We start from the raw sequence: 22844 nt of genomic DNA, 5'->3' as shown, positions 1-22844 counted from the left end.
GAGGCAAACAAAATACTCAGTGTCAGGACAATGCTCAGAATAAAAATAAAGCAGAATAAGGAAATAGAGAATGACAGGGGAAGAGGTGCCATTTTTAATTGCGTTGTAAGGAAGTGTCTCCGATGAGGCACTCTTTAAGCAGAGTTGAACAAAGTAAGGGAATAGGCCAGGGGCACTTCTGAGAGAAAAGGTGTTACTGGAGGAGAGAGCTTGGGTATCTTTGTTTACCCTTCTGGCCAGTTCAATTAAAAAAAAACTGAACCAACTTTGGCAACATTTTTAGACTATTTGCAGTTTTATAGTCCAAAGCAAATAAACTTTCCTTTCCACAAACCTACAGCTTTCAATATTCATCTGGGTTTTATCCTCCTTAATCCTTTCCCACATGCTGGAACAACCCAGGTGCTTGACTTCAAGTACAAAACTAATCTTTTCCCATTAATAAGCACAAATACATCCCATTACCTTGCCTACCTGGTTATACTTCTGTGCCATTATTGTTAGTATAGTCTCAATCTCCATATTTATCATTTAAACAAAGTAACCTCTGTTTCACAGAAAGTCAGTTGTTTGAGGAATTATTGTCATAAACACTGTTTCAGCAAACCATCAAAGCTTATGGACAAATATAATGCACATATTCTTTCTCTGCCTTCTTAGAGTAGCAAAAATAGTCACTACATAACACATAAAAGTTAAAATTCTATGTATTTTAAAACTACACATGGTTACCAATGTTTCAGTATTCTATTCTATTTAGAAATTATTCAAGGATGCAAAGATTATCCATTAATTAATTCAATTCAATACTAGTCCAACATCCTAAAGTTAACGATTGGAAATTAAGTGGTTTTTTTTTTTTTTTGAAATTAAGTTTAATCTAACATACCACAGAATGTAATTACTGTTGATATAGAAAAGTTTGTCAGAAATATAGTTCATTTATGTTTTCTTTAATCTTTAACATTATATGGAAGTAATAGTAGCCTGTTAGTAAACCTGTTTAAGAAGTTCCAATGTAATAAGTGTTGTCATGAGAAAATAAACCCAAATTTTACTTAAAAAAATAAAACATTTGCTTATATTACATTCTACAATGATTAAATCCAAAGTTTTTTTTTTTCAAAGTTGTTTTTACACCAAAATTATCAACCAGTCTGATTTGTTCATTTTGATTACTGAAATTTGGATTTTTTTTTTTTTATACAGATGCCTCTGACCTATTAGTTTCTGGGAGAAGGATGTTTTTCTTAAAAGGTCACCACACTTAATATAACACAATACTCTTTTAATAAAAAGTAGAAATGTTGGGGCACCTGGGTGGCTCAGCCGGTTAAGCATCTATCTGCCTTTCGCTTGGGTCATGATCCCAGGGTCCTGGGATGGAGCCCTGTGTCATCAAGCTCCCTGCTCAGTGGGGTATCTGCTTCTCCCTCTCCCTCTCTCTCAAATAAATACAATCTTTAGGGATCCCTGGGTGGCGCAGCGGTTTGGCGCCTGCCTTTGGCCCAGGGCGCGATCCTGGAGACCCGGGATCGAATCCCACGTCAGGCTCCCGGTGCATGGAGCCTGCTTCTCCCTCTGCCTGTGTCTCTGCCTCTCTCTCTCTCTCTCTCTGACTATCATGAATAAATAAATAAAATCTTTAAAAAAAAAAAAATACAATCTTTAAAAAAATGAAATGTTGATATTTTATACATTTTAAAATATTAGGAAAGCAATCCTGCATTGGTGCATTTTTGCAATCTCAGTGCAAAAATCCTACAGATATGGTGGGACTCATATTAATCACAAGAAATGAAGGCAGTCCACCCACAGGAACAACAGTAAGAGGATGAAAAGTCTTATAATGTATTTCGAAATCAGCTGGAGGCTTCTTAAAACACTTAACTCCCAAGGTGTCTAAGTAAGTTGGCCAGGGTTCTGCACTGAGAACTAGCATTTCTAATGAGTTCCAGGTAACACTAATGGTGAAGGTCCAGGGATGAAGCTATGAGGTTTCCTAGGAAATAAGAGGTTACCTGCCTCCCTCCCATAGGGCTGTAGACTTGTAGACTCAAGGGATAGAAGCTTGGTTTCCATCTGACATCCTCTGAGTATCTCTGCAATGATCAAAGCAGACAAATAAATAAAGAACAATAAGGCTACCATATTTAAAGTATTGTACATTCACTTTTCTTTCCCCCTGAGGATTCTTAGTTTATATTAGATTTTTATATTTCCTTATATATTAATATAAGGAAACCTTATATATATAAATGTGTATATTTTTACATATTTTTCATTTATATTAGATTTTTCTAAGTTGTATTAGTATCTCTAAATCGATAAAAAGAGTTCTTTTAAGAAAATTAGATCAAATTTATTAAGACCCTCTCCCAAAGTAGAAAAATGTTTCAAAATCACAGAAGGAGGGATAAAATATGCTATTTCAAGTACAAACAGAGAGAGCTTATGACTTCAGGTCTAAAACTTCACTACAGGTTAAAGGAAACACAGAATACACACATTCACTGATCTAGGTCTCCAAAGGGCTTTTCTTCTAGTAGAAGCAAGACATTCTTCTACAAACTAAAACACTAATATACCAGACTCTTTGCCATGTCATACTCAAAAGACAAGAGGTCACCATATCATCTTGTAATGGGGAATAACACATTGGCTGTGTGCAAACCAGAATCAGAACCAAAAATAGGGGCAGCTTGGGTGGCTCAGCGGTTTAGCACCGCCTTCAGCCCAGGGCGTGACCCTGGAGTCCTGGGATCGAGTCCCACGTTAGGCTCCTTGCATGGAGCCTGCTTCTCCCTCTGCCTGTGTCTCTGTGCCTCTCTCTCTGTGTGTGTCTCGTGAATAAATTAATAAAATCTTAAAAAAAAAAAACAAAAAAACAAAAATAGCCAAAAACTAGAAACAAAAGTAAAAATACAAAGTACAAAATCAGGAAAACAGAAACAGTAAAAAAAACAAAACCAAAAAAAAAAAAAAACCCTGAAAATAAGGTTCTATTGCCACTTGCTATACATTATAGGAGCCAAAAAACAGTGCCTGGGAGGAACACTTTTTTTTTTTTAAGATTTTATTTATTTACTCAGATGCAGTGGGGGGGGGGGCGGGTAGAGACACAGGCAGAGGAAGAAGCAGGCTCCATGCAGGGAGCCAAGTGTGGGACTCGATCCTGGGACTCCACGATCACACCCTGAGCCAAAGGCAGACTCTCAACCACTGAGCCACCCAAGTGTCCTGAGAGGTACACTTTTTAATTGGTTCAGGAAGGTGTATATACTTGAACAACTTGTTATTCCAAAATTGCCAAAGTATAAAATCGAAAGAGTTAAAAACAAGACTCAATAAAATGCAGTGAGTACATGTCAACACATTATTTAACACCTTTCTTGTGGAACCAGCATGGTGGTAAGGCCCATTCTACTATTTTTGACAGTATTTATTACAGGGGCACAAACTCACATATTCCAAGGGGCCAGGTAAGCAATATGAGTAAGGAACGCAGGCATTTACAACACCATCAAGAGAGTGGTGGGTATGTAACATACTGAGGGCACATATTTTGTGTAAAGGTGGCACATACTTTGTCTAAAGGGCACATACTATTGAAAATGTTGGCGAATTGTTGCCTTGTGGGAATGCTTGCTTATCCTTGTCTTTAAGTTTCTTTTTTTGGAAACTATTAATCTGGATTTTAATGTGAATCTTCTCATTTTAAAGTGTTGGAACTAACTTACTTTAAAAAACAAAACACTGAATGAGCCAAACAGAACTTACCTTTAGGCCAGAAATTGCCCAAGGGCCATCACTCTGCAACCTCTGCAGTAGATATTACTTATGTAACATTATAGTAAATGAAAAGTTTAACCAAAAGTTGTGTTTTTTTTGGAAAGAAAATTTTAAAAGATTTCTTTTTGAACTGTTTACTTTTAGTTATTTTATAAGAGTGAAAAAACATGATGTGGTGGTGTTTTGTCAGATGATATGCTTACCACATACTTAACATGCATTGCCATTTTAAGTTCTATTTTTTCTCCATTAAAAATCTAGTTACCTGCTTTCTGGAGATCTGTTTCACAGTAATGTGAATATCATTACTACTGAACTGTACATTTGAAAATGGCTAAAATAGAAAATTTTATGTCATGTTTTTTACCATATATTATCTCACACACATTATTGGATGTTTAATGAATTGATTCAAATGAAATTAATTCATTTTAAATTGTCTTTGTTAGGGTAGTATTGAATGTAACACCCACAAGGTTTTCACAGAAGTTATATAGTAGGTAACAGGAAAAAGCTTGGAGACAAGGAAATACTTCAGAAGGCTGCTATAGTGGCCATGTTGAAAGAGCATAAGAACTTGTTTAGGGAATGAAATTCACTAAGAGAATGGTGATCAATTTAAGAGACATTTCTGGAGCTGAACTGGGAGAATTAGGTGAAAAACTGAATACGGGGCTTGAGGAAATAACTAACAAGATTAAGGTTTGTACCAGTAATTAAGATAGTAAACAAAAACAGGGGAAATTAATTTAGTTTTTGACAAGCCATGGTATTTTAGGACTTGAAGGAAATCTAGAAGTCACCAACTGCACCCACCACATTTGAGAGATGTGAAAGTCAAGGCCACAAGATATGAGGTAATACCTTTGCTATCACAGTTTAAATCAGAAGCAGGACTTAACGTTTTCTAGACTTGAAGTTCATCTTTCCTCTGTACACAGAGTGTCTACTCTGACGTGAACGTGCGGTAGTGTAATCTGCAGGCTGCTGCCCTGTGTGAGGAAGGGAGGCCTATGGGTTTCCTCAGGAGACAAGCCCTGTTTCTTGCTCTCTCAACTGCAGGTGTGCCTCTCCTCCTCTTCGTAGCCTTTTCTTTGATTTTGGCAGCTTAAAGACCTGTAAATGCATGTGGTTTGTAGACATTGGCAGTTACATGCCTGCAGTTCAACATAATCCTGTCAGAATTATAGGAGTTCAAAGGAAAGGCTGGAGCTGCAGATGGAGATTTGTGAGTCAAGGGCCATTTCCTGAAACACTGTAAGGAATTATGAATATGCCTGTATAATAGCTAAGGAATTTCAACTTTACCTTATTAGAGGTTCTCAGCCCCAGCTATATATAAGAATCAGTAGGTCTCTGGGGGAGCATGGAAGTGTATATTTCTTTAAGTTCCAGAGGTTTCATATGCATAGCTAAAAATGCTATAAGCAATAAGAAGCTATAGAAGGATTTGAAGCAAGAAAGTAAGATAATCAAATGTGCATTTTAAAAGGTGATTCTAGAGGTGCCTGGGTGGTTCATTCGGTTGGGCATCAAACTCTTGATCTCAGCTCAGGTCTTAATCTGAGGGTTCTGAGTTTGACACCCATGTTGGGCTCCATACTGGAGTCAAGCCTATTTTTAAAAGAATTAAAAAATTTTTAAAAGGTAAATTCTAGCTTAAATGGGAGAGAGAGACTTGCAGTAGTCTATGCAAGAGTTGATAATTTTTAATGACAATATATTCCATCAAGTTAATTTTCCATAATCTCTATGATGCAACACGTTTCTGGGTGTGTGTGTGTGTGTGTGTGTGTGTGTGTGTGTGAAAATTCACTATCTCCAAAGTGTATCTTTTTATGTTTTTTTGTTGATACTTTTTAAAATTTCACTAGGATAGACTCCCAGCAGTAATTTTATTAAGTCAAAAGAAAGGAGTAGTTTTGGCTCCTGATTGTAAATTACCATAATGGTTATAATCAATTTATAGTATTACTCTCCATGTGATGGATCAAATATGAACTTTGGAATCATTTGTAAAGTTCAAAAAAAAAATATTGGAATTTTGATTAGAATAATTTTATTTTGAAATTATCAGAACAATGTTTATATCATGTTTATGCTATTTTTACATGTTTAGATGAATATTTAATAACTAAATTTATCTTTCACAGATTGATGAACTCCCAGAGGGAGCTGTGAAGCCCCCAGCAAACAAGTATCCTATCTTCTTTTTTGGCACCCATGAAACGTAAGTCAACAAACAGCTTAAAGCTTCAAGAGCTCTAATTTGTCTCTACCAGACTATATTGTTTATACCCGATCTATAACATTTTATATGTTCTTAAAAGGATCACAATTATATAAAATTACCGAGCTTAATAATGTACTTTTCTTAATGTGAAGATTTTTCATTCATTTTGCTTTTGAATGTTCTTTCTGTGTAAATGTTGGACATCACCCAGAATCTCCTTTAGGACACTTTTAAATCCTAGAGTAGTCTCCTTACTACTCTCAGTGATTCCTTTCCCCTCTTTTGTATAGTTCCCATTTATATTTCGTACAATAAAGTTATGTTGTCTCAGGCTCTTTCAATTTGTTGAACCCTGAAGCAAACATACCAACTTAATAAGGTTCTAACATTTTATTGGTTAAAGTGCAGACTAAACTGCTAAGTAAAGGAACCGGAAAATACAGTGTCTCATATAATATAGAAATTTCTTTCTTTCTTTTGAAACAGTCCAGAAATGGGCAGGTAGATCAAGGAGGGTAGGCTACTCTGCTCTAGGGACCCAGGTTCCTTCTGGGTCAGTCATATAGTCCCGCCTTTCCCTGGAGTGTTGCCCTTGCCTGCTTATTTAAAAACAAACTGACAAAACAGGGCTTAGCAACATCTGTGCAGCTTCCAGGTAGAGGGAAGGGGGAAAGAGAAAACATGAAGAACAAGAAACTTCTTTTTTTTTTTTTTTAAGATTTTATTTATTTATTCATGAGAAACCCAGAGAGAGAGAGAGAGAGAGAGAGGCAGAGACACAGGCAGAGGAAGAAGCAGGCTCCATGCAGGGACCCCGTTGTGGGACCCGATCCTGGGTCTCCAGGATCATACCCTGGACTGAAGGCAGGCGCTAAACCGCTGAGCCACCCAGGCTGCCCAACAAGCAACTTCTTTGTAAGGAAATGACAAGGAAGGTGCACATATCACTTACACTTTCATTATTCTTTGCAGTGGCAAAAACTCAGTCATGCGACCACATGTTACTGTAAGGAATTGGGAAACCTAGTCTCTAGCTGGGCAACTTAAATAGGGAAAAAGCTGGAAATAGTAACCCATAAATAAAAGAAAGAAGATGGTAGATCCTAGGAGATGGTTGGCAGTCTTGACACAATAAAAATGTGTATGGTCAGTCACAACAAGGACTTAAATGGAATAGGAATTGCATATGTGGGGAAAGCTAAAAACTACTATGAAGTCTCACAAGTCTTCAAATTCAGGGTCATCCCATATGTTCATTTGAATATAGCAGAGCCAGGCATGAATTTTTTTTCTTAGCTTGTTGTCTCTGCAACTCTGACCTTTTCGCCTGGGTGGCTCATTTGGTTGAGTGTCTGATGCTTGATTTTGACTCCAATCATGATCTCAGGGTCATGAGATTGAGCCCTGTGTTGGGCTCCATGCTCACCACAGAGTCTGCTAGAGAGTCTCTCTCTCCCTCCCCCAACTTGTGCTCTCTCTCTTTCTAAATAAAAATAAATCTTTTTTAAAAAAATAAAAATTTTTAAAAAGAGAAAAAGAGCTAACCAGGAGAGAGAGCCCTTAAGACATATTTATTTCTTGGCTTCATGTAAGAAATAGTTGTGTTTCTTTCAGAAAGTTGGTTTTATTTTCTTCTGTTTTTATTGAATAGACACTTGTGTACATACTATGCACCTTACCATGTTTTCCTCCTTAGAGTGCTAGAGAGCTTAAAGATAAATGTTTTACCTATAAGGGTAAAGGACTTTATGATACATATTTTTCTATTTGCCTCATTCCTATTTCCATGTTAATCTGTACCATTATTTTGCTTTTTTCTCTAGGACCTGTTTCCAAATGATTTAAATGTATTTCTGGGACCAGGCAGGATTTAATAAACAAGATTATCACATTTCCACTATATAGGACAAATCAACCATTTACTAATATTATGTGGTCATTTTTATTTACTTAATAAACATTTTCTAGGCATTCCTTAAAGCACTATAAATAACGAGCTTGCCACCTAGTGTATTGCTGGTGAATGTAACAGGATCATTTCAGTGAACAATGTGAAGGGTTTCACAGAGCTGTTTCTTATAGCATCCTTAATATACGCCAATGGCAGTATTTCCAAGGCTCAATTCACTAAGGGCAGTTCCACCAAGGAGCAGTATAATATAGTCCATATGTGAGTTTTTTGCTGGTTTGATCATCCAAAAGTAGATTTTGAAACATCTGGAGGAAAATGAACTTCATAAAACCTGCCACAAGTTTGCTTCAGCAGAGCATTTATTATGTACTGGGTGTCCCTGCCCCTAAGACTGTATGCCTTAGGAGGTACCTAGTGTTCAGCCTCTCTGGAGGCTGACTTGGGGGTGGGGCATGCTTGCTCCAGGGGACACGCTGCTTAGCACAGTGCCTGGCCAATGGTAAGTGTTCAAAATAATAGCTGTTGGATGAATTTAAGTTAAATTAAGTTGAAATGAAATATATGAAAGGGGGGGAAAATATATGAAAGGTGAGGAACTTAACAAGAAAGCTGTGTGCAGGTCAGCCAGAGGAACATCCCCAAGCCGACAAGAATTTTCCTCAGACCATGGCCTTGAATTTATCCTAAAGCACAAATAGGTAATTGGAGCCCTCAAATTCTTCTGCTCTGTGTAACTTAACCCCAGCAGTTTTAGTCTGGACAATTTTCAAGGCAGTCTTGGCCAGGAAATAAATAAATAAATAACATCCTTAGAGCATGAAGCTTTGAAAAATTTTATTTCCTGGCCTATGCTTTAAGATCTGTGAAACATGCAGGAAAGTTAACCAATTGAGAGATTTGATCTGTGGAATTATCTTTCTATAATCTAGGAAAAAACAAGGTTGTGTATCAAAAATAAGTTGTTTTAGAACAGTTCATTCAGGGCTCTTGTTTCTGGCAGCAGCTAACATGCCCATCTGAACCATGAACCCTGTCTTCTGTGGCATCATGAGAGTACAGGCCAGCCCTGATTAGCAGCCGGAGCTATGTGAATTCCTACACACAGAGTCAAATGCTGGAGAAAGGTCAAAAACCTTAGTCTAATAATACATGACAAACTTCTCTAAAAGTAAAATGGACATACTGAAGTCCATTTCTTTCTCATGTTCTGTTTGTCAAGCAAGACAGTGATATGCCTTTGATTAAAATGTCCAGTAACCTAATAAATTATGCCTGGATTCAGAGAGATAGAATCCTGTTGAACAGGCAATTAAAGGTCAAGAGAGTTTTGGTGGTTGGGGTCAGAAAGTTTCCCCAGGTATTTATATCAACTTGGAAGTTTTTTATTAGCTAGGCGATGAAGAATAAGTACTAAGAACCAGTCAGAAAATGGAATTTATAAAGATCAAGAGTGAACTGTTAACTTACAGTCTCAGACCTTCCTCAGTTCCAGAATCACCTCTCCAAATGCCAACTTGACCTCCTCACTTGGATGTCAAACCAGGACCTCAACTTCACATCTAAAGCCAAGCTTTTCACCTTCAAGTCTTATTCTCTCAAAAATCTTTCAATTCAGTAAATGCCAACTCCATTCTTTTAATTTCTCAGTCTGACACCCTGGAGACAGACTCCCCTCCTCCCTTTCTCTCACGTGCCCTCGCCAGCCCATTAACAGTCACATCGACTCTTTCTTGAGCACGAATTCAGAATCCAGCAGCTTCTCACCCACTGCTTACAACCTGGCCCGAGTTCTCATCCTTACTGGTTTGTCTCCTGCCTCTTTCTTTCTTTTTTCTTTTAAGATTTTATTTATTTATTCATGAGAGACACACAGAGAGAGGCAGAGACATAGGCAGAGGGAGAAGCAGGCTCCATGCAGGGAGCCTGATGTGGGACTCAATCCCGGACTCCAGGATTACGCTCCGGGCCAAAGGCAGGCACTAAACCGCGGAGGCACCCAGGCCTCTCCCTCTCCTGCTTCTTCCTACGGTGGTACCCACTTCAGTCTCTTTTCAGCACAGCAGCCAGGATGCACCTATGAAAACACAAATTGTCACTTCTCTTCTCAAACCTCTCATGGTTTCCCATCTGACTCTGAGTCTCAGTAGCAGCCTTCAAGGCCCACATGATCTGTGCTCCCACCAGGTCCCCACCCCTCTTAACCTCTCCTCTTGCTCTGCCCTCACTCCTCTCACTCTAGCCACCCCAGCCTCTTCCTTCTTAAACACAGCAAGCACTTCCACCTCAGGGCCTGTTGCACTTGCTCCTCCTGAAGTCTGCTCCGCTCTCCTGCTCTCCCCCTGGGGGACCGCACGACTTAACTCCCTCCCTGCCTGTGCTTGGTGGATGCTTCCCTCTCTCAGGGAGGCCTTCCATGATCCATATATCTGAAATTATCAAATCCACTCTCAATCTTACCATCCCCTTTTTCTGCTTTATTTTAGCACAGGGTACTATGTTTTTTCTTTTCTGTTTGTCCAAGCCCTACTTGCACTCCTAGAACGTGTGCTCCATGATGTTAGAGATCCTCATCTGTTGGTTCCCTGTGGAACCCACAACAGCTCAGCAGTGTCTGACACATTATAGATGTGTGTTCAGATTTGTCAAACAGAGGAATATAGGAATGTTTCAAATGTAAGCTTCTTGGGTGTCATTCACCAGGTTAATATATTATAGGTAATAATGCTGAAGACTCTAGTTTGAATGCTCAGATCTATTAGCTAGTCCCAGGATTTATTCAAACTCATTTTCTTTTTCTGGTTGTGGTTAAGTTAGGATAAAGTTTAAATTGTCTAACCTTCTGTCTGTTTGCTACTTCTGATTGTTTTCTTGTTTGTGCCTCATTAATCACTAATATGATTTTTTAATTTATAGAAGTAATAATGAATAAATGTACTAATGTGATATATAGAGTTAAAGTCATTTTTTTAATCCAGTATTTATATTTTTACTGTAAGTCTCACAAAACCCTAACCTATGGAAGATTAGCATAAATAAGTCTTAGTTTAAGATGATGATTTAAGTGATCAGCATTTGGACATCTTTAAAATTTTATGTGTAACTAAAAATCCATTTTAAAACAAAAAATAAATTGGTAATTTAAAAGTAAAATCAAAGTAGCACACTCCAGAGTTGCTGGCTTACATAGCCAGGTATCTGTTTTTTTATGCCTAGAAGCTTATGTGTAAAATTTTTAAAAAGTTTTTGTTTATTTTATTTGAGAGAGAGCATGAACAGGAGGAGGGGCTGAGAGAGAGAGAGAGAAAGAGGGAGAAACAGGCTCCCCACTAAGCAGGGAGCCCACTTGGGCCTCCATCTCAGGACCCTGAGATCATGACCTGAGCAGAAGGCAGACACTTAACTGACCAAGCAACCCAGGCACCCCATTTACGTAAACTATTTTGTGATATGTGCCCAACTCAGAGGGTTTCTGTATACTTTGGTTTACTGAAATATGCTGTGATACCTTAGTTGATATTGATATTAAAAATAGCTTACATTTGAAGGTTAAAGTATCAATTCTATTTCTAATGTATCTCTGCAGTGCATTTTTAGGTCCGAAAGATCTTTTTCCATATAAGGAATACAAAGACAAGTTTGGAAAGTCAAACAAACGGAAAGGATTTAATGAAGGATTGTGGGAAATAGAGAATAACCCGGGAGTGAAGTTTACTGGGTACCAGGTAATGGTTTGCTTCATTGTTAGAATTCATTTCTTTGGTTTTAACTCTCTTTGGGGTCTTTCTTACATGTCCTTTGTACTAGTACTTGCCCTCCATCTATTTGAAATCAAAATTCTTTTTAGCTCCAGTAACATTTTGGATTAAATGTAATTCTGTTACCCAAGAAGGTTCAAGTCAAGTGGTCACTGGAAAATTGAAGTTGACAGTCCTTTATTTTTAAAATCTTAAAAGTAAGCTGAACCCTTTCAGATTAAAATAGAATGATTCTTTTCACAGTCTGTGTTCTCTGCTATTTTTTCAAAAATATAATTAGCCAATATCTTGCTATTTCTTAGGCAATTCAGCAGCAGAGCTCCTCAGAAACTGAGGGAGAAGGCGGGAATACTGCAGATGCAAGCAGTGAGGAGGAAGGGGACAGAGTAGAAGAAGATGGAAAAGGCAAAAGAAAGAATGAAAAAGCAGGCTCAAAACGGAAAAAGTCCTACACTTCAAAGGTGACTAGAACCTTTTCCATTGTTATTAATGTTATTTGCATATTCATTAAGGCTTTAGATTATTCTTTGATCATTCATTGGGCCCATAGAAGTATACTAGCTCTGGGGACCTCCGCCTGTAGAGACAGGAAGATAATAAGAAAGGGAACGGGATGGATAACCTTAGATGTGAAGGCGATACAGGGCTGGTCTGGCACTGAAGATACCACTTCTCAGTTGGAAAAGGACTGTTCTTTCGTTAAGGGTACAAGAGTAGTAGGTATGTCTCCTACAAGAACCTCCAAATGAGCTCTGAAGATTTTAGAAATATAGGAAATTCAGTACCATTCAGGACATGTATATGTAAATAGATACATGCTAGGTCTGTCTTTCTGCTTTAAAGACCATGCAAATAATAAATATAAATTATGAGAGGGCTCTGAAGGAAATGAATGGAAAGAAAATGTGCTTCAGGTAGAGTGGCCAGGCTTTTCTGAAGATGCACAGTTTATATGGAGGCCTGAAGAAAGAGCAGAGGAAGAAGGCCAGGTGGGGCAGAGCAGCCATAATCTGAGGCAGAAAGGGTCTGGCACGTCCTGAATTGAAAGAAGACAAGCATGGTTGGGGTGTCATGACAAAGAAGGAGAGGCAGGGAAAGGTTCAGTGATGGAGACTTGGGTGCCATGTTAAGGAATTTGGATTTATATGAATGATAATTTGAATGAATGATAATTTATTAAAGGCTTTAAACAGAGGAGTGACATGATCCTAGATTTACAAATTGAAAGTCTAGATTTTCATACCATAATTCAGATACGCAGTTGAACAAACTGAGATTGTAAAAATTGTTCACCTTTATAAACTGAAGCAAGACAAATAGATCTTTGAAGACCAGAGATTAGTACAGGTTTCACTATAATTGGTCTGTCACACGATTGAATACTTGGACAAGTTACTTCCCTTTAGATTCTGGTATTTACTGGCTGGGCAGACTTGGCAACTCCTTAAAAACCAAGCACCAGGAGTTGATTAGATTATTGGCATTTTATTTTACGATCTATAAAATCCACCCAACTAGCATCCAGGTGAAATTGTATGAATACAGATTACTTTCTGTGCACCTAATGAAAAACCTGGTATCTGCCTTGGATGGGGATAAAGTTTGCAAATCACCAAAAAATAATTAGAATTTTCCTTTTGAGACTGTATCTTCCATTGCATTTTTTTTTAAGCTAAATTTTTTTTAGCATTTTGGATTTCACTTTACCCAATTCAATTGATATTTTTAATTTAATGATTGCCTACTGAGCTATGTGATGTTTTGTACCCCTGTAAATTAACCAAGCTGCCTGAGCCATCTGAGGCATTTGATAGTGTGGATATCCGGCTTTTCAATGTCATTATTTTCTCCCTTGTTATGAAGACCAGAAATCATCAGGCTCATAGCTGATGTGGATATATAATTTAAAGCAATGAAGAAGACATACTTTACTTACTAAGGTTTATCTATTTTAGTTTAAGGGATCATCTTTTTTTGCTTTTCCTTCAAGATCACAACTTCTATGATCACTTAAGAACCATGATTTTTAAATTTTTTTGACTTTAGTATTTTGTCTGTTGTCAAGATAAATTATGCACAAAGACTTTGGAAGAGCACAAATGATTTTTAATTTTTAATATTGACTGAGAAAGTTAACACAGTGGTTCTTAAACTTGGACATGCATCAGAATTAAAATACACATTATTAAAAGGGCTTGTTACAACACATGTTGCTAAGCCTCACTGCCTGAATTTCTGTTTCAGTAGGTCTTGAGTGTGGGGTCTGAGAATTAAATTTTCAGGTAAGGCTGATGCTAGTGACCTGAGAATCACATGTAGAGAAGCACTTACCTGACATAATCTCCTTTCTCCTTGGCTTCACAAATGTTTCCTTTTTGTTGAATAGTAGTGATTTTTTTAACCCCTGTTTCTTAAGTTGAATAATCTTCCTTTGCCACTAAAACCAGTGGTTCACAAACTTCTGACTGCATCTCAGTCAAAAAGCAGATTTGAAGGGGATTATGTGTATATCTCTTTGGCAGTAACAGATACTGGAAAACTATAGGTCAAAATATTTTGCACATACATTATTTACCATATAAAGTAGGGCAAATCAGAGAGCTTCACAACATAGCAAACTGGTTATGATGTTAAATCACCAGTAATCTTAGTTAAAAAAAAGGTTGGCAACAATTGGACACACGACCAATTCAAGACTACAGTGCTGAAAAAGATGGAGGGTCCCTCCCCAGAATTATAAGAATTGCCATGATGTGCGTTTCCAGCACAGTAAGAGCTTTGCAGGGTTACCAAATCTAGCCAGGCAGCCAGATTTCTTTGAATACTGAGTGACTCTTCAGCAGAACTTTGGTATTTCCCTAGTTCTGGTCCTCGAGCCAGACTATAGTACTTATAAATTCACTGTGGGTTGCTCGTTAGGATCCTTAGTTAAGCATTGTGAACTTTAGGGATGTGTATTATTACCTCTAAGGACTGTAGGCCAGAGACTATTATTTGAGAATTACTACATAAAGCAGTTACTACATTTTAATAATTATACTGACTTACTAGGAAAAGAAAAAGTAGTTTGCTTTTTGTATCATCATACTTGATCTTCGCATTCACTGTAGACATTCCACATTTGGATTATTAAATCTCTGCTTTCCTTCCTGCAAGAAGTAAAGATGACCTCACTTTAAACTGACATTTTGGGCTTGGTTGGCGGTTTCAGTTAAGTAAAATAGAAGCAATGTAATTATATGCTCTGTCGCATAGCTAGAAGATACTTTCTCTTTGAGAGTTGTATTTAAAATGTTGATTGTCTGAGGAAGCTCCAATTTGCTAATTCATTTCTGGAAGACCAAAAGTGACGTGGCTAAATCAATTTTGCCTCAGCTCTTATTTGCCGTGTGCTTAAAGATTCTTAAAATTCCTCAGAGAGGACGTGTTAGTGAAATGGTACATTTTACTTTCCTAAAGGTGCACAATGGGGCTGGATTTTGATTTTAATGCTGCTCTGCAAAACAACTCTAGCTGTAAGCTAGAACTGTATTTTCATCTTCCTTAGAGTTCATTTTGATTTCAAAAGCAAGGTGATAAGAAAAAGGGCTAGTTCCCCTGGGCTCTTCAATAACCATCCGTAATTTAAAGATTAGTTTCTATCACATAATGATAGAAATGTCTTCTCTTAACCAAACAGCTTCAACAGGTGTCTTAACATGAATATTCATATATCCTCTTAGAAAGTTCACCTCACCCTCTGGATCTGAGTTTCTCCTGTAAAACGATGAGGAAGGATAAGATGGCCTTATGATGCCCTGTAGCTCTATAGCTTCTTAAGTGGGTGTCGTGGTGTCCATTCAGCTATCATTTATCCATTAGCAGTGCTCTGGGTACATGAATCTTTATTTTCTGCTTTTAACATTGCACTGCTGGAAAGAACTAGGAGATCATCAAGCACACCTCTACCTCCTTTTCCAGCTGGTTACACTGAGGCCCAGCCTCAACACCCAGCACTGTTATGCTGCTCTGCCTGTAGTGAGGCATATCAGCCACTTCTACTCTTCTTACTTACCCTTGTGCATCGGAGTTGTACTTTTGACTATAATTTTTAACTTGTCCAAACGTTTAGAAATCCTCTAAACAGTCCCGGAAATCTCCAGGAGATGAAGATGACAAGGACTGCAAAGAAGAGGAAAACAAAAGCAGCTCTGAGGGTGGAGATGCTGGCAATGACACAAGGAACACGACTTCAGACTTGCAGAAAACCAGTGAAGGGGTAAGGAGGGCACGTGATCTCCCTCACCTTCTAGCCTAGACGCCACTGTGCTCCTGGGCATGAGACAGTACACCCTGTCCTCGTAGACGGAGAGACGGTCACAGCCTCACGGGAAGACCCACCACAGCTCCTGGTGAACAAGGAGCCACTTAGTGTCCAAGAACACCTGAGAGCCAGGGCGGGGATGCGGGGAGTACACCTGCCTCTCAGTTTGGAACTCTATGAACACGTTTATTCTTTTTTAAACTAACTTCAACTTGAGAGTCTTTTAAAAAGTAAGGTGTGAAATAGTGAAATTATGAAATGCCATCTCAGAAATCTACAGTTGCAGTTCCTTTATTATGAGATGAATGGCGTGTTCAAAATAGGGGATTTCATACTGCAGCTTCTTTACTTGAAGCAGTTTGTACTTTAATGTACCCATGGAGACTTTAAATATTTAAGTATTCCAGCAAAATGTGAAGACTGGTATTTAAAGTACAGAAGGGGAAGACTTGTCCACTGTGAATTTTGTCAACTCTATTTTAAAGTATAGTTGACAGTTGACATATAATACTGTATTAGTTTCAGGCACACATCAGTGAATCCACATTTACAGACATTACTGAATGTTCCCTGTGATTGTCAGGTTCCAGACCTTCTTGATACAGTTACTGCGGTGTTCTTGACTCTGTTCCTTGCTCTGCACTTGACATCCTTGTGGCTCACATGGCGTATAACTGGAAGGCTTTGCCTCTCCATCCCCTGCCACTGGTTCCCCCAATTCACCCACCCCTCAACCCCTCCCTCTGGTGGTAACCACAGTCTGTCTCCTATATCTGGGACTCAGTGTTTTGTTGTGTTTGTTTTGTTTTGTTTTTTTAGATCCCACATAAGAATGAAATCATGTGTTTTTTTCTTCTCTGCCTGACTTCTCTCACTCAGTATAATGCCCTCTAGGTCCATCCATGTTATGACACATGGTGAGATCTCATTCTTTTTTTACAGCTGAGTAAAAAATTCCACTGTATATAGATACACCACATCTTTATCCATTCATCTATCGATGGACGCTTGTGTGGTTTCCATATCTTGGCTATTGTAAATAATGTTTCAGTGAACATAAGGATGAATCTATCTCTTTAAATTGGTGTTTTCATTTTCTTCAGATAAATACCCAGAAGTGGAAATGCTAACTTTTTAAGGAACCTCCATACTATTTTCCACAGTGGCTACACCAGTTTATATTCCCACCAGTAGTGCACAAGGGTTCCTTTTCTCCACATCCTCACCACTTGTTACTTAACCTTTTTGATTCTAGCCATTCTGACAGATGCTAGATAATCTCTCATTGTGGTTTTGATTTGCATTTTTCCCTGATGATGAGGGGTGTTGAGCCTCTTTTCATGTGTCTATTGGCCATCTGGCTGTCTTTGATCTTAACTTTTGTTAACCTGTATTAACTTAAAAGTGTTAGTGAAGGCACATTTTGCCCTTGGTCATTTCCTGTTAGTCTTTTCTAATTGGATCGTGGTAATCATTTTGAAACAGTAATCCACAAAATACGTTATTACTGTTCTGTGAGATTCTGGTTTCAGCTGAGTTCTTAACTATGCTTGTCAGTACTGTTTACTTCTCAACTCCTCCTTCATGCAGTTATCCAAAATTACTCCCCAGTTGTGATTCCAGTTGTTCTCTTATCCCTCTTAGCCACTCAGCTCTACTCAGTCCTCTGCATATCTTTCTTCTCTTGACCTCTTTCCAGTAAAGAGCCCTCTATCGTTACCTTTGCCAGTAGCCCTCCCAGGAACAGGCTTGCTAACAGTCACCAAAGCCTTGAGTACTTAACTGGTTTGATTTTCTTTTTATCCCACCTGCTATCTTTATCCCAGGTGACTTCAATATGGAGACAGCAAAACCCTCACAATTTGTCTCCCTTTATACTTCTATCTGTAATTTCTATGACAGAGGAAGAGATAGTCTACACCTGTACTGCTCAGCATGTGATCTGTGGGCAAGTAGCAGCAGTATCACCTGTGAGCTTGTTAGAGATGCAGAATCCCAGGCCTGACCTCAGACCTTCTAAAATCTATTTTAGTTAAAATAGATTCATGCACAGGTCACTCATGCACATTAAGGTCTGAGAAGCATTATTCTGCACCTTTCTGTTGCCAGGGTCCCGAGTACAGTCTCTTCCTCCTCTCCAAGGCCTCACCTACTCAGTGGTTTCCTGTCATCCTGGACCTTTATCTTCTTCTCCATCTGCCCAGAAACCGTGTTAGGCCTCCTTCCCTCATACATCCTACTCTTTTCACTTTTCTCTTCATCTCTCAACTTCCTTTTTAAAAAAAAAAAAAAATTTATTTATTCATGAGAGACAGAGAGAAAGGGAGAGACACAGCAGAGGGAGAAGCAGGCTCCATACAGGGAGCCCAATGTGGGACTTGATCCACTTGATCCCGGAACTCCAGGATCACGCCCCGAGCCAAAGGCAGATGCTCAACCACTGAGCCACCCAGGTGTCCCATCTTTAAACTTGCTGAAAGAGTTCTCTTCCCTCCTGTGTCCACTCCCTCACCTACTCATGCCTTACTTAATCGCACTCGTGTTGCTTCTTCACCATTTCATGGAAACTGCTCTTGTAAAGGTCCGTGGTGATCCTCTCATTGCCAAACCCAGGGTTGTCTGTCTTTATTTTACCTGTGGAACATTTAATGCCATTAGCCAACTTCCCCTCCTGACTTTGCCTCCAGGTCACCAGTCTCTTCTGCTTCTGCATCCATTTCCTTTTCATTCTATTTCTAGAGCTCCTTCCTTCAATCTGTCTTGGCATACTGCTATTCTAGAAGCTTCTCCTGTGTCCATCTTATCCACTCTCATGGTTTCAACTATTATATATTATTGATGACTTACCATTCTGTATCGCCTGCATTGTAGACCCATTTTTCTAACAGTTAATGAAACCATTTTTACTTGAATATCTTGAAAGCACTTCAGAAAATACTTGCTGTTAGAAGTAGCAACAGTAGCAGACTCAGTAGTAATGGCTAACATCTTTACTCTGTGCCATATATTGGGCTAAATGTTGTCTGTGCACTATCTCATTTAATCCCCATACAAATTCCAGGATAGAGATGGAGGGATAATCTATATCTATTATAGATATATATCTATATTTATATATCTACATTTATATTATATATATTTATATATCTATAAAATAATACCTGGGGAAGCTGAGGATAGAAAGCTTGGCCCAGGGTCACATAGCTGGTAGGAGCCTGAATGTAAAGCAGGAGCCTGAGATCCATTCATTTATTCGTTCAGTCATTCATTTAAATTAAAGTATAGCTGACACACAATGTTACCTTAGTTTGGAGTGTACAATATCATGATTTGACTAGTGTAGACTTATGCTGTATTCACCACAAGTGTAACCACTACCTGTCACCACACAATGCTATTGCAACACCATTCACTATAGTCCCTGTGCTGTACCTTGTCCCATGACTTATTCATTCCATAACTGGAAGCCTGGGCCTCCCATTCCCCTTTACTCATTTTGCCTATCTCCTAACCATCCTCCTTGAGTCAGCCATCAGTTCTCTGTGCTTATGGGTCTGATTTTGTTTTGTTTTAAAGATTTTATTTATCTATTCATGAGAAACAGAGAGAGGCAAAGACATAGGCAGAGAGAGGAGCAGGCTCCATGTAGGGAGCCTGATGGGACTCGATCCCAGGACCATGGGATCACTCCCTGAGCCAAAGGCAGACGCCCAACCGCTGAGCCACCCAGGCGTCCCAGATTTTGTTTAGATTCCACATATAAGTGAAATCATATGGTATTTGTCTTTCTCTGTCTGACTTAATTCACTCAGCAGAATAGGCACTAAGTCCATCCATGTTATCACAGATGGCAAGATCTCATTTTTGTATGGCTAGTAATATTCCATTGTGTATATCCACTGTATCTTACTTAACTGTTCATCTATCAATGGACTCTTAGTTTGCTTCCACAACTTGGCTATTGTAATGCTGCAGTATATACAAAAGTTCATATATCTGTTTTTTAAGATTTATTTGAGAGAGAGAGAGTGCATGAGCCAGGGTTGGGGGTGCAGGAGAGAACAAAAGAGAATCTTCAAGCACACTCTCCCTGGTGAATGCAGAGCCTGATGTGAGACTTGATCTTAGGACCCTGAGATCATGACCTGAGCCAAAATCAAGAGTCAGCTGTTTAACCATCTGAGCCACTCAGGCACCCCCATATATCTTTTTGACTATTCATTTTCTTTGGTTAAATACCCAGTAGTAGAATTACTGGATCATCTAGCAGTTCTACTATTAATTTTGGGGGGAACTTCAGGGCTGCATCAATTTACATTCCCATCAGCAGTGCATGAGGGTTCTTTTTCCTCCACATTTTTTTGCCAATACCTATTGTTTCTTGTCCTTTTGATGTTAGTCATTCTGACCAATCTGAGGTTATCTCATTTGCATTTCCCTGATGACTCGTGATGTTGAACTTTTTTTCATGTGTCTGTTGGCCACATGTCTGTCTCTTGCATGTCTTCCTTGGAAAAATGTCTATTCAGGTCCTCTGCCCATTTTTTAAAAATTTTATTTATTTATTCATGAGAGAAAGAGAGAGAGAGGCAGAGACACAGGCAGAGGGAGAAGCAGGCTCCATGCAGGAAGCCCGACATGGGACCCGATCCCAGGACTCCAGGATCACACCCTGGGCCGAAGGCAGTGCTAAACCGCCAAGCCACCTGGGCTGCCCCTCTGCCCATTTTTTAATAGGAGTATTTGTTTTTTTGGTTTGAGTTGTAGGAGATACATATATAATATTAACCCCTGGGTTAATTAATATTAACACCTAGGTAGTTCAGCAGTTGAGCATCTGCCTTTGGCTCAGGGTGTGATCCTGGAGTCCCAGGATCGAGTCCCACATCAGGCTCCCTGCATGGAGCCTGCCTCTCCCTCAGCCTGTGTCTCTGCGCCTCTCTCTCTCTCTCTCTCTCTCTCTCTCTCTCTCTCTTTCTCATGAATAAATAAAATCTTTTTTAAAAAAGTATATTAACCCCTTATCAGATATATCATTTGCAGATACCTTCTCCCCTCCCATTCTATAGGTTACCTTCTTACTTTGTTGATGGTTTCCTTTCCTGTACAAAAAGCTTTTTATTTTGGTGAAGTGTTAGTAGTTTATTTTTGCTTTTGTTTCCTTCTCCTAAGGAGACACATCTAGAAAAATGTTGCTAAGCCTGATGTTCAAGATGACTGCTTATGTTTTCTTTTTAGAGTTTTATGGTTTCGGAGCAGCCCCAGTGGCGCAGCGGTTTAGCGCTGCCTGCAGCCCAGGGCGTGATCCTGGAGACCCAGGATCGAGTCCCATGTCAGACTCTCTGCATAGTGCCTGCTTCTCTCTCTGCCTGTGTCTGCGCCTCTCTCTCTCTCTCTCTCTCTCTCTCTCTCTCTCTCTCTCTCTGTGTCTTTATGAATAAATAAATAAAGTCTTTTAAAAAATTTAAAAAAAAGAGTTATGGTTTCGGGTCTCACATTTAGGTCTTTAATCCATTTTGAGTTTATTTTTGTGTACAGTGTAAGAATGTGGTCCACTTTCATTTTTGTGCATGTAGCCACTCAGTTTTCCCAGCAACATTTATTGAGACTGTCTTTTCCCTGTTGTATATTCATGCCTCCTTTGTCAAAGATTAACTGACCATATAACTATGGGTTGATTTTTGGGCTTTCTATTCTGGTCCATTGATAGATTAGATAGAGATAGATAGATAGATAGATAGATAGATAGATAGATAGATAGATAGATAGAGTGCGCGTGTGCATGTGCACGTACATGTGCGCCAGTACCATACTCTTTGATTACTGTAGCTTTGTAGTATGTCTTGAAGTCTGGGATTGTGATACCTCCAGCTTTGTTGTTCTTTCTCGAGATTACTTTGGCTGTGTGTTATCTTTTGTGGTTCTATACAAATTTTAGTATTTATTTGTTCTAGTTCTGTGAAAAATGCTTTGGTATTTTGATAGGAATTGCATTGCATTTGTGGATTGCTTTGGGTAGTATGGATATTTTGAGAATATTTTTTCTTCCAGTCCATGAACACAGAATATCTTTCCATTTGTTTGTGTTATCTTCAGTTTCTTTCATCAGTGTTTCATTGTTTGCATAGTGCAGGTCTGTCATGAACTTGGTTAAGTTTATTCTTAGCTATTTTATTCTTCCTGGTGTCTTTATAAAAGGGATTATTTTCTAAAATTCTTTCTGCTATTTTGTTATTAGTTTGTAGAAACAACAGATTTCTATATATTAATTTTGTATCTTACAACTCTACTGAACTCATTTATTCTACTAGTTTTTTGGTGGAATCTTTAGGGTTTTGTCTGTTGTATTATATCATCTGCAGATAGTGACACATTTACTTCTTACCAGTTTAGAAGGCTTTTTTTTTTTTTTGTCCAATTGCTATGGCTAGACATTGGTACCACATTAAGTAAAAGAGGCAAGAATGGACATCCTTGTCTCATTCCTGATCTTAGAGAAACATTATTATGTATTATATTAGCTATGAGTTTTTCATATGTGGCCTTCATTATGTTGAGGTATGTTCCCTTTAGACCCACTCTGTTGAAAGTCTGATCTTTTATTTTTTTTTTTGATCTTTTATTTTTAACCCATTTTTAATGGTATATTTGTCCTATACAAAAGAATATATATGTAATATAAATATAAAATAATAAACATTATTCTAATGAATACCAGTGACCCTACCACTGAACCTGAAAACTAAAGCAGAGTAACTTGTATCTAATTAGATATTCTTCCCTTGTCTCATCTTCCTCCTCCCCAGAAATAACCACTAGTATTGTTATTATTTCCTTTCATTTTCAAAA

The 22844-nt window shown here is 38.5% G+C and overlaps 1 protein-coding gene and 1 long non-coding RNA gene across 2 annotated transcripts in view; one reads left to right on the top strand and one right to left on the bottom strand.

Annotated features, from left to right (window-relative positions):
• HDGFL3 (HDGF like 3) overlaps window positions 1–22844 on the top strand; it is a 74566-nt gene that overhangs the window by 43251 nt on the left and 8471 nt on the right. The window contains exons 2-5 of the mRNA XM_041751575.1: window positions 5946–6022; window positions 11521–11659; window positions 11995–12153; window positions 15804–15950. Coding sequence (XP_041607509.1) covers window positions 5946–6022; window positions 11521–11659; window positions 11995–12153; window positions 15804–15950 — 522 coding nt within the window. The remainder of the gene's footprint in view (window positions 1–5945; window positions 6023–11520; window positions 11660–11994; window positions 12154–15803; window positions 15951–22844) is intronic.
• Window positions 1679–15855, bottom strand: LOC121489084. The gene is made up of 3 exons (XR_005987266.1): window positions 15747–15855; window positions 14741–14841; window positions 1679–2102 (listed from the first exon to the last, which is right to left on the bottom strand). It is a non-coding gene; the product is annotated as an uncharacterized LOC121489084 (long non-coding RNA).

Source organism: Vulpes lagopus, chromosome 4 (genome assembly GCF_018345385.1).
Source record: "Vulpes lagopus strain Blue_001 chromosome 4, ASM1834538v1, whole genome shotgun sequence".
Lineage (NCBI taxonomy): Eukaryota > Metazoa > Chordata > Mammalia > Carnivora > Canidae > Vulpes > Vulpes lagopus.
This window is presented reverse-complemented; position numbering and strand designations above follow the sequence as displayed.